The sequence below is a fragment of the Patella vulgata genome, chromosome 4 (genome assembly GCF_932274485.2).
Source record: "Patella vulgata chromosome 4, xgPatVulg1.2, whole genome shotgun sequence".
NCBI lineage: Eukaryota > Metazoa > Mollusca > Gastropoda > Patellidae > Patella > Patella vulgata.
Window position 1 is genome coordinate 13216064 of NC_065882.2, and position 12266 is coordinate 13228329.

Below are 12266 nucleotides of genomic sequence, written 5' to 3' on the forward strand. Positions count from 1 at the left end.
CGCCATACACGTGGGAGGGGTTCATTGTCAAATTTGACACTTCAAAGAAGGGTTGATGAAAACTGCCACTTGCTGGTTTATCCTATCCATGTTTGCTTTCCTATCGGTTCTTGCATAAGATTTACTGTTTAGCGTATCTTTGCTTTAGTGTGTTACTGCAAGAGGAGTTGGTCAGATTGGCCCAAATTGTGATTTGACGGTTGATTAGGAGCATGCTATGACGAATTGCTGAATGTCTGAGGATTGGTGGAGCAATTACTCATTATTAAGACAAAAATCAAAAACGTCCATTTTCACTTTTGACAGAGTATCTCTTTGTGCGTGAAATGGGGCTGTCAGATAAGCCGCCCATATGAACTGTTTATGTTCATGTGTAGGCAATTGGCCTGTTATTAACATACACTGGTTACCTCTAATAAAAACAACAGTGCATTTCCGCAGTTTTGTATTGTTTCTGAATACCCCCTACTTTTTTTGATGAGTATATATAAGAAAGAGATCTTACCCAAAAGTCTCGACAGTTTATATAATTCTGGAAATATTTGCTACATGCATCTCGGTCATAACCAGAGTCATGCATACATTTTAACGATGCCTCTTGTTCCTGAAATTATACGCGATAGTCAATTAACAAATCTGTTAACTTTATAAACCTTGACTGGAGATAAAAACAGTGGCATATAATATCTGCTGTATTCAACCAAATTGCAGGGGTATGTTCAGGAATTTGAGCAGCTGGAAGTCCGATGAAGACAAGGTCAAGTTTGTTATGAGGTCTGGGGGATTACCAGGGAATTTTATAAAATCAGAAGCTCTGTGACAAGTAGGCCTATTAGATTTCTGCTCATTCAGATGTTTATAGGATTAGAGTGGGGTGAAGCAAAAACAGGACAATGCTTTGCCTGTTTGACCTTATTTTGATGAATGTAAGAGATCGAGTTTCCTTTACTCCTCGCCCCCCCCCCCCCCTCTGGATTGGATATGGCGCGTGTTAAGTTACTATTATCAATAACAATATTTTTATTAAATGCAATGTAAATACAAGGGTTGAAAAGTTTGCAAAATTGGGTTGATACATGTAGATCTGAAATCGCTCAGTGTAAAAATGTAAACAACACATTTTGATCATGACATCTAGCCTCGGACAGAGATCATTGCCACATATTTGACTTCTTACCCTTAAACATGTATTCTTCTCGTGAGAATTTTGTCTGGATGCTAATATTTTTTTCTCCCGTATCTCTTTAGGTGACAGCACCCTCTCATGTAGCTCGGACATGATTAATTTGTCGGAGAGACCACCAAATTCTGCCCTAAATCTCTTATTTTTAACCTTTGTCAGCGAAATCCCCGCATCTGACGTCAGTGGGAATTCCCTCCCGTGATCCTCTTCGTCAATGGCGTCTGGTTGGGTAGTAATATTATTAATATTTTCTTTTCATTCTAATTTTGAACTGATTTAATGCTTAATATACCACGAATTATTGCTAATTTATCAAAGAATATATCTAGTATCTATATTTTGTTTCTATTTCAATAGTTTGCGCAATGTTCTAACGAATTTCTGTGTACCTCAGTGCAATTTACCCACAATGGGCCCCACTTCATTTTGGATTGCAGGCGGCGTGTTCTTTGATCTGGAGTAACGGTAAATTAAGACCATGGCGTGAGCTCGGTTAATCAGCCGAGGGCAAGAATCAACGGGCCTCGACTCTCGACAATCATTCGCCATTCGCTTGTCATTCGTCATGCAGATTAGGGAGGCCCCTACAATAGGCCTACTATTGTTTTTTTAAACTGTCATATTCACTTTCAATTTCAACGAATATCATTTGAACAGTCTAAACTATAAATAAGATTTTATTACTTATATTAGCGTCTCAGTGCCAGTCACTTGGTGGCTAATGACTAAATCTGTGAATATTGTTTATTATACTATTAATAAAATTTAATTGCTTACTTCAATTGAAAATTTAATGTGTTTCCAATTACCTAGGCCTAATTACAGTAGCCAACGGTATAACATCCTAAAAGTTTCTGGAACTGTAAATATGTCTATGTTTCTGGCAAGTTCGTTTGGGATATTTTCTGTATTTTTAATTACAGGCATGATATTTTGTGATGATTGTTAATTTCAGTTTAGTTGATTTCTGGAGTTTGTAACATTATTTTGGACTGCTGTGATTTTGTCACTTTCTTTATGGGGCTACTACCGATACTAAAAATGACACTTGTTTGTATCATAAATGTTGGCTATTATCAATTGAATTCAGTTCTATTCAATTTATTCAGTAGGCCCGTAATGACTTTATTTGAGAAGGGTTGAAGATTAGACTATAATAGCCTTTTCGACATCCTGCCCTTAATGTATTAGTATAAACATTATGGGTAAACGTACATAGGCTAGTTTGTAACCGTCATCGGTGTGCGGCTGATTCGGACCATGGCTGATTGGGACCTGGCTTATTGAATTATTCTGACAAGATTCTTGACTGATTCGGACCAGATTCTTGACTGATTCGGGCCAGATTCTTGACGGCTTAATTAGTATAAGTGCAGAAGAATTGCACAGCATGCAAGACAAACCTGCGGACACTTAACATTGCAAGCAATAAACAAAAGAACGTATCAAATCGAGAGAATGGATCCGGAAGAGAAACTAAAAAAGTACTGTTGAAATATGCATCACGTACAGGTTTCCTATAGACCTATTTATACCTTTTCAGTTTTTTGTTTGTTTTGTTGGTAGGCCGTGTGGAGGGACAACATTACCCCTCGAGTGAAAGAGTGTAGAAATGTTGGACGATAATCGCTGAGTTCGGATAAGAATGTATTTATCATGAAAGTAAGCCCCTGATTCAGCAATTTGTCCGTTCATACAAAACAGTAATATCAAGCAAATTACAGACTCTGGACGTGATTTCAGCGCTATTGATATAGCAATCGCGTGCAAACTAACTTAACTTAATGCTGTTCGGGCAAATTTCTCCCATAGCACACTACATAGCTTACGCTCGTCTTCATTATCCCAGTCGGAGCAGAAAAGTAGGATGTTAAACCAAATTTTATTTCAAATAAATCAGTTTTAATAACGCATTGCCACATTTTCACCAAAGACGTAATCCCATTCCGGGGGTAATCCAACCCCACCACAATGTCAACACGTGCAAATAGATAAAGTACTTTTATACAGGCTTATTCATTCAAATTATTGAATACCAATTTATTAGTCCCGCGTGAATAAATTTAGCGACAGGTGCAGTTTGACATTGTATTCTTATATTTATTACAATCAAAATAGTAAATGCCTTTTTATCTTCGTTGACGTGCCTGCCTGGGTAAGCTTAGTATTTTTTTTATTTTATCTTATAATATAGGCTAAATGCTAAACTATTTCTGAAATAAAATGGGGTTTAACGTCTTACTGTTCAACACCGACTGGGCCAATGAAGATGGATATACGCCATTCAGTGTGCTATACATATTACTGAAGCAACGACTGTGAGTTTTACAACACCTTGATAAGATGTACGGACTACGGAGTTAAAGGTGATCAAGCTTTCTATCGAAGATGTGTACTATGAGGGAAATTTTGTCCTGACATGGGCGTTTTCGAATATCAACTGCCCGGGGACGTACAAATATAACCAAGAGAGTACTCACTACCCATAATACCATCTTAGTAAATTATTGGTTTATATTTGAAATGGTATTTTATAATATTTCAGAAGTGGAGGAAAACTAGATGTTTGCTCAACGAAGATGACAGAATTAACCAACAACAGTGATAATAAATTAGAAAACTGTAAGTACACCATGTATTAAAGTAAAACATAAAGTATTACATTATGGAAAACAGTTACAATAATATAATATAGTTAGGCGACGTTGTCAATGTTGAGGGGTGGGGTGTCTATGTGGTTTAACGCGTGCGCGTGATATCATCAGGTCTGTCATAGAGTCAAGTGGCGTGGTTTTGATTTCCCGCTTGTAGTTGACAAGGAGTTGGTTTTCTCCGGGTCCTCCGACTGCTAAAGACCACTACGCACAAGCGAATTATTGAAATAAAATTGAACCATATGTTAGTCCCGAAATGACCTAGTTTGTGTCGTGTGGACGTTAAGCCTCATTTCTGTCTCTCTCTGTTATCAATGTTGAGAGAATACTTGTGGTACGTCGCCCAAATATTAGCGTTCATACACACAGATAACTATATTCTTTGAGAATAGATCTTTGCCCTGAATGGCCGCCATATTGAAAAATTAGTGCATCAGTTTTTTATGCGGTTCTAATCCGATTTACATCTTTCATACACACAAATATTAAATGAACATTTTCAATGAAGCGGAATAAATACTTCTCAATATTCCCGAAGTATTCCTAAAATTGTCCATGTAGGTTTTAAATCTCGGTCAACTATAGCGGGGCTAATTATCAAACAGACAACCTAAGTTTCGTATGATAGCTGTTTTCTATAGTATGTGGGAGATTAGGTGTCCGAATGGTTAGCGCGTGCGCGTTGTATCATTCCCCCCCTCTCTCTCTCTCTCATTTTTTATTAAAAGTAACTTCTTTTTTTTTTATTAAAAATGAACTATTTTTATTTAATTGGGAGTATGTGGGATATTAGATGTCCGAATGGTTAGCGCGTACGCGTTGTATCATTCCCCTCCTCCCTCTCTCTCTCTCTCCCTATCTCTCATTTTTTATTAAATTAACTTCTTTTTTGTTTTATTAAAAATGAACTATTTTTATTTAATTGAACTTAATGGAAACACTGGGTCAATATAAAGGACTTTGCAATGGTTGAATTGCTGTCACTACGCCATAATGTAATCGGGTTCAGTAAAAGTGAAATCTATAGCAAATAATTATATTTATTTATTTGTGCATGTAAGAAAGGATTGGGTGATACATAAAATCTCCTACTCTTCTTTTTTGATATCAAAAGATATAAACACTCGTCGATAAAGTAAAAACAGTCGCCTTGTGTTGATATTTTTTTGATATCAAAGAATCGTAGGAGATTCTCTATATATCATGTATACTATAGACAGCGCAGAGACCAACCAAATACACATAAAATTATATTAGTTTGACAGACTATTGAGAACATCTCAGATCATTTTGACTACGTTTTAGTACCATGTTTACTGCAAAAAGTGTTTTTATAATATAATTAAATACATGTACACTCTAGTAAACAAAACCACTTCCCTGGGAATAAGTAGGCATGGACGAAGATGATAGCAGAATTATTATTAGCTTTATTTGTGATTGACTTATAAAGATGGTGTGAAGGCGTGGGGCTTTAACAATATGTTCTGTTTGTATGATGACATGTGCTGTGTTCTTTTTGTACAATGACATGTTCTGTTTGTATAATGGAGTGTCCTGTTTGTAAGATTATATTTGTACAAAGACGTGTTCTGTTCGTATGGCGATGTCTTACGTTTATATATATTATGGCGTGTCCCGTTTGTATGATGTTTTCTGTTTGTATGGTGATGTGTTATGTTTGTATAATGGCGCGTTCTCTGTTTGTACAAAGATGTGTTCTGTTTGTATGATGATGTGTTCTGTTTGTACAAAGACGTGTTTCGTTTTGTATGGTGATGTGTTATGTTTGTATAATGGCGTGTTCTGTTTGTACAAAGACGTGTTCTGTTTGTATGCTGATGTATTATGTTTGCATATATAATAGCTAGCGTGTTCTGTTTGTATAATTCTATGTTTATGTTATATAGGGTGTAGTGAATGCGAGTCGGGTTTTCCAGACCACTGCCCAGCACATGGTGTATTCAATGTTATAAGGGACAACAAACCACCAAATAAAGCTTATTACACGCTCCCTGACGAACTTACAATAAAACCTGCCGATAAGACCAGTATAGGTGAGTAAACGTTTAATTCTAGACAACCATACGCACAAAGATGTTTTTTTCGTGCTATCGGTTTATTAGGCACACTTATCGGGTCAGACCCACAGGCACTACCCCTATCAAGCGCGATATAGGAACAGAAATATCTCGAAGCCTAATACACACCCCCATAGCATAACAACTATTGAACACTGGGCAGATAGATGGGACATTTCTTTACATTTTGGATCCGGAGTTCCTCGTGATTTTTCCGCGTGCTTTCCCGTTGTCAGTGATGCAGGGAGAAGGGCTTGGTAAGTAACAGTGTCTAGTCGTTCGGATGTTACAAAAAGTCTGGGTCTTGTGTACGTGATGGCGTGCACGTAAAAGAACCCTTGACATTTGGAATTCAGTTCCCAAATAGTACACTGTATGCCTGTCTTCATTAGTCCGGTCCCGTCTTCATTAGCCCAGTTCGGAGCAGAACAGTAGGACGTTAAACCCCATTTCATTTCATTAGTCCGGTTGGTGCATAAAAGTAGGATGTTAAAACCCTTCCTTTGTATTAACCCCCCCCCCCCCCAAATGATGATCAGCGGGGCTGTTTAAATTTATTTATTTATTCAGGTAAATGTATCAACGGTGTTTTCAGTAAGATGGCGATAAAACCCAGGACTCAGTTCGGACCTGTAGAGGCTCCTCGATATCCTGAATCTAAACGTAAAGACAAGGCTGATAAATTTCAACTAAAGGTAGGCCAACTATTTTACACTTATAGATATTTACTCAAGAGTTGCACGAGTAGAGTCATCGACATTTCCTGGTAGGTGTTTCTTGAAACCGGAACTAATATAACTCCGAAACGCAGGCGCGTGTCCAGGGGGAGTCTATGCATGAGAGAACCTAGGTGAACGCCTATACATTTAAAAGATTTAAATTTCCTTCAAAATTGGCTCAGATGCAAGGAAATCTACTTTAAATTTTCAAAATTTTCTAGGGGGAGACCCCCCCCATACCTCTCGCAGGGCTCAGCGGTGAGTCACGCCGGAACAGGCCCCCCCCCCCCACACACACCGGTCCCGATCATTTTTCTAGACACGCTCATGAAACGGGAAGTGGTATTGCAAGGCTTATGACACTGTCCGACTCGAGCTGCCCTTATACCGTAAATTCCACATGCGCTTTAGACCATAAGGTTTGTCATTGAGTGATCTAGCGTGGTTTCAATCCCAAGCCTGTAGGGTCGCCTGTCCAACCCCCTGGATTTTCTCCAGCCCCCCCCCCCCCCGGATTCCCCTCATTGCTAAAGACCCCTAAGCGCAAGTTCGCCTCGTAATGACTTAGTTTGCGTTCAGTGGACGTTAAATCACATTACTCCGTCTCTCTGTTCTATTTATAGGTGGTGGACAAGAACAAGGTCTTCAACTTACGTTTAAAGGATGAACGAGTGTGTAACTGGATGATGTTTATACGACCGGCTTGTAGTCTCGAACAGCAGAATATGGTTGCCATACTACACAATAATAACATTTACTATATCACGATAAAGGTAAGTTTTTACCTTTTAGCCGACCGGATCTTCGACCCCAACGGTTGACGGTGGCCACTACTGTCCGTCACTTCAGAACCGCATTAAGATTTTGTGGGCTCCTGAGCTACAGGCACTGTGAAGCCCCAAGAAAGAAAAGTTCTGAAAAGTGTTTTGAATCTAGGAATGTTTTATCCACAAAGGACCCTGGGCTGCAGCTACGACGTTGTCCGGCATCCGTTCGATCATAAGATCATAAGATCTGACATTGAGTCAAGTGGCGACATTTCGATTCATTTTTTGTACGTGACAAGGAGTAGGGTCGCCTGTCCAGTTTTCTCCGTGTCCTCCGCCCCCCCCCCCCCCACGCACAAGCGAATTATTGAAATAAAAATTGAACCATATGTCAGTCTCGAAATGACCTAGTGTCTCTCTCTCTCTCTCTCTCTCTCTCTCTCTCTCTCTCTCTCTCTCTCTCTCCCCCCCCCTCTCTCTCCCTTAAATTGTGTTATTATAAATGTTATATCTTTACTTCTAAATGTCATTCAATATTAATATTTACAGCCTATCACAAGTAATAGTGAACTAAGAGTTTGGTATTCGAGAAGTTATAGTGAAAAGATTAGTAAAAATCTATTAGTAGAAGCCAACAGCTCAACAGGTACATAATCATATTTCCTATAAATTATATATTTTCATCTCTCAGTCAGGTGGAGTCTAGACAAAGATCTGTTATCTTTGTAATGCCTCGGCTTTTCAAATGTAAAGTTTAAAGGGACTATCCCGATTTCAAGAGAGTCTCAAAAATAAAAGTCGGAGTACGTATGAAATTTAAGCGCCAAAATATAGAGGAATGGTGTATTTACCTTCTCTCAAAATGCCAGCTTAAAATATTGTGCCGTTTGGACGTGAACGCCAAAACTGCTTATCCGGACACGTAACCCTTTTAAGATTTCGGGGCAGTTTTTTCGTTGGGTGACCTGATAATCAATTCCCGTTCCTTGAGAGGTCTATATAGTGAATGACCCATGTGCTCTACTTGATAACGAAAGGTAAATTTCACCTTCACATTATTTTTTATAAAATAATAGTCTGGTTTTATCCAGACACCGCATAATACAGCTTGGGACACCGGTCACCATTTCCATATGAAGACTGGCGGGTTTAAGTTGTTTGAAAACTTATCCCAAATATTGGGTTAGTTTCTCGGCCCTTAGCTAGAGAATTTAAAGGGATTTTTAAAATTTAAAATTAAGCAGTTTTATTCTCCAATAAATATCGGGATTAGCCCATTAATGTCTAGAAGAAAGGGGAAAGGATATTGGTATCAGCCTGCCTGCAAGTGAGTAAGACGCTGGCTCGCTAACCTGGATGTTCCTAATTCGATTCCGGTGAAAGCTGAAAAAGTTCCCCTGGATAATCCGGCGTTGTTTCCTCTTGTCAATAATTCGCTCCCTCGTAGGGGTCTTTAGCAGTGTTAGGAAATCCGGGAACCCGGAAAAACCCCACGAGCTTGGACAGGCGACCCTACTCCGGGGAATCGAAACTACGCCAGTTGACTCAATGACAGACCTTATGATACAACTCGCACGCGCTAACCAGCAACCCGAGTGCCTGGTAAGGAACAGTGTCTAGTCGTCCAGATGGAACGAAAAATTTAAAGGACCGAGAAAGAAAAACCATGACAGCTGAAATTCGAAATAACTGGCCACTGTCCAGACAAAACGTCCTTCATATACCCGTCTTCATTAGGCCAGATGAGGCAAAAAAACTAGGACGTTAAATCCTATTTCATTTCATTTTAAAACCATAGAAATCATAGAATATTTTATTTTTTAAAGATGTATTTATTGCAGGATCTGTCTGCGATAATTTGCCTATATTCTTCACAGAGATCGACAAAAAGATGTTACTGGATGACCAGGGGAATGACGCCGATCATTTGGGTGACATCGCAGTTGAAGTTAATAACGACGGTGATGATGGTAACGACGAAGATTATTCAGTTGAAGATGTTCCGAAATCGCGTAGCCGTGAAACTAGACACAGAAAGGAAGTTTTATTTGAAGACCCTGGCGAAAAAACACGTGAATTCGGTAAACGCAAAAGTAAGCGACGAATACGGCCGAAAATCGTCGCGTCTATGGAAGAGGAAGAAGACACTAAAATTAAGACAAAAATTTCTAAACCCAAAATAAAATCACCAAGGAAGGTTCGGTATGTTTGTCAAATTTGTGAACAAGGTTTTCGGCGTGAGGATGCCTTCCGTGTACATGTGGCGTCTCATAGCGGAACTATGCCTTTTCTCTGTGATTTTGAAGGTTGCAACAAAGGTTTTAAAAACAAGTTTCTTTACATCCGACATCAGGTCGTCCATCAAGATATATTAAAAGTTCGATGTCCTTACTGCGATAAAACGTTCCGTCGCAAAGACCATTTAAAGAATCATTTGTTGATCCACGATCTGAACCGAACCACGTGGGATTGCGAAATTTGTGATAAATCGTATATTCGCGAGGAAAGTTTCAAATTCCACCAAGCAATGCACCAGGCTACGGACACAGATAGTCTGAATTGTTTTATTTGTGATGAGTGTTTCAAAACTAAGACGGACCTCATCTCGCATTTAAAAGATGTGCATAACAGGTATCAGTCGATAACCGGAAAGGCTCGAACATTAAAATGCCCGGAATGCGATAAAATGTTTTTGTGCAATAAAGATGTAAAGAGACACATGGTTGTCCATACGAAACGTAAAGACTATTTGTGCGAATTTTGTTCTCAGGTTTTCGGCCGAAAGGATCACCTTTCCCGACATTACAAATGTGCCCATCCAAACGGAGCTGCGTCAAAAGTCAAAACACCTAAACAAGTGAAGAACTCGGTGAAATCAGCTTTAAAAAATAGACAAACCAACTCGGAAAAGGCAGACGACAAGGTGGATCATGATTTTGTATTTAACATATCCGCGAGAGATGGACCGGATCAATCGGACAACTCTATCTTGCAGATACCGCACCAAGAAACACACCACGGTCGTTTCATCCCTCCGAGTTATGAGGATGTGACGAGTCGACCCCAGAACCCTCCCACAAGAGCTCAGATTCTTCAGCAAACAGATAGCTTGTCAAATTCTTTAGCTAATATCGCAGACTACTCATCACAGGGCGTGGCTGGTTTGTTGACTGGAAGACTCTATACACAGCCATCTCCTGCTATATTAAGCTCGAACAACCAGGCTTACAACAATTCACAGTTTTCCATTCCTGATGGTAGAAATTTTGATACTGACCATTCTTATATGTTGAACTCCGGTCGTTCATTTATGGGACAGACTGTTTCCAATGTGGTCCCATCGATAAAGACCCCCGAGTTGGTCTGGAACTCAGAAGAAATGAAAAAACGGGAATACGAGACTGCTAGCTATTTACAAAGTTTTGCCAGTGGGTCTGCCCTGAATAATGCTATGCCCTTAACGTCATCCGGGCAAACGGGACACTTATCGTGGGATCCCATAAATAATATGAATTACGTGCCAGTTTTACAGCAGCTTAGTGTCAGCTCCACCAACCAGCCTACACATAACATGACTAACATCACATGACAAGAAACATGGCAAGATAAGCACCACACGACACGATGACGTCGCTTAACATGATGACATTACTACATGTACACGACCACATGACACTATATCAATACTAGTTACATCAAATAACATGATAGAGAGAGAGAGAGAGAGAAATGGGGTTTAACGTCCACTCGACACAAACTAGGTCATTTCGGGACTAACATATGGTTCAATTTTATTTCAATAATTCGCTTGCGCCTAGGGGTCTTTAGCAGTGGGAGGAAACCGCAGGACCCAGAGAAAACCCACAAGGTTAAAGGTTAGACAGGTGACCCTATTCTTTGTCACGTACAACCGGTGAATCCAAACCACGCTCGTTGACTCAATGACAGACCTTATGATGCAGCGCGCACTCGCTAACCATTCAGCCCCCCCCCCAAAATGACATGATAGTATTACTCGTAAGGTCATATCACATGATACGAAAGTAGTTATATCGCTTAACAAGAAAAGAACAATATTAGTTTATCACATAACATGAAAACACCATTAGTTATATCATATGGCATGGAAATTATATCACATGACATGAAAACAATAATAGTTATATCGCATGACATGAAAACAACAATAGTTTTGAAACGACATGAAAACAACAATAGTTTATTTCACATGGCATGAAAACAACAATAGCCATATCACAGCACATGACATGAAAACAACAACAGTTTTGAAACGAAATGAAAACAACAATAGTTATTTCACACGACATGAAAACAACAGCACATGACATGAAAACAACAACTGTTATAACCGATTAGGATTACCCGAGAATTTTATAAAATCAGAATCTCTGAGACAATATTTCTGCTTATTAAGGTGGAGTGGGACCAAAACGTCTGAAATACTTCGCATTTTATTTGTCCGACGTTATCTGGAGCCACGCCCGTGCTAGTTGTAGTTCTACGGAAGACACCGCTTGCTTTATTAGTTACTCTATTAGATTATCGGCATTGGTGTAGATTTATTTTAAGAGCCTTCAAACATCTAGATTTTATACGAGGTGTATCAATTATCTTACATTTATTAAAATATTTTAATATGAAGGCATTATATTTTATCAAATTAATTAAAATGATATGAAAGAAGGCACAAGAAAGATCAGACAAGAAGCGAAGCAGCCATGGTGTCATGCAGTTGCATCCCTTGCAGTTCACACAAACTTTGCTAACGGTTCATTTGACTTAGCACCAAGATTCTTGGTTTTGATAGACAGTGATAAACCAAATAAAAGTTTATATATTTA

The 12266-nt window shown here is 39.1% G+C and overlaps 1 protein-coding gene across 4 annotated transcripts; it reads left to right on the forward strand.

Moving 5' to 3' along the window:
• The first annotated feature begins 1396 nt into the window (after positions 1 to 1396).
• On the forward strand, positions 1397 to 12266 carry LOC126819483 (PR domain zinc finger protein 10). 4 transcript variants are annotated; one of them, XM_050547584.1, is made up of 7 exons: positions 1397 to 1412; positions 3729 to 3805; positions 5748 to 5894; positions 6489 to 6613; positions 7261 to 7410; positions 7954 to 8050; positions 9246 to 12266. In XM_050547584.1, exons 2-7 carry the CDS (start codon positions 3763 to 3765, stop codon positions 10991 to 10993), a joined length of 2310 nt encoding a protein of 769 aa, XP_050403541.1. In that variant the 5' UTR covers positions 1397 to 1412; positions 3729 to 3762; the 3' UTR covers positions 10994 to 12266. The 4 variants fall into 4 exon arrangements, with proteins under 4 accessions (XP_050403541.1, XP_050403539.1, XP_050403542.1 ...); XM_050547582.1 differs by lacking the exon at positions 1397 to 1412 and adding an exon at positions 3245 to 3338; XM_050547585.1 differs by lacking the exon at positions 1397 to 1412 and adding an exon at positions 3245 to 3338 and having other exon boundaries at positions 6514 to 6613.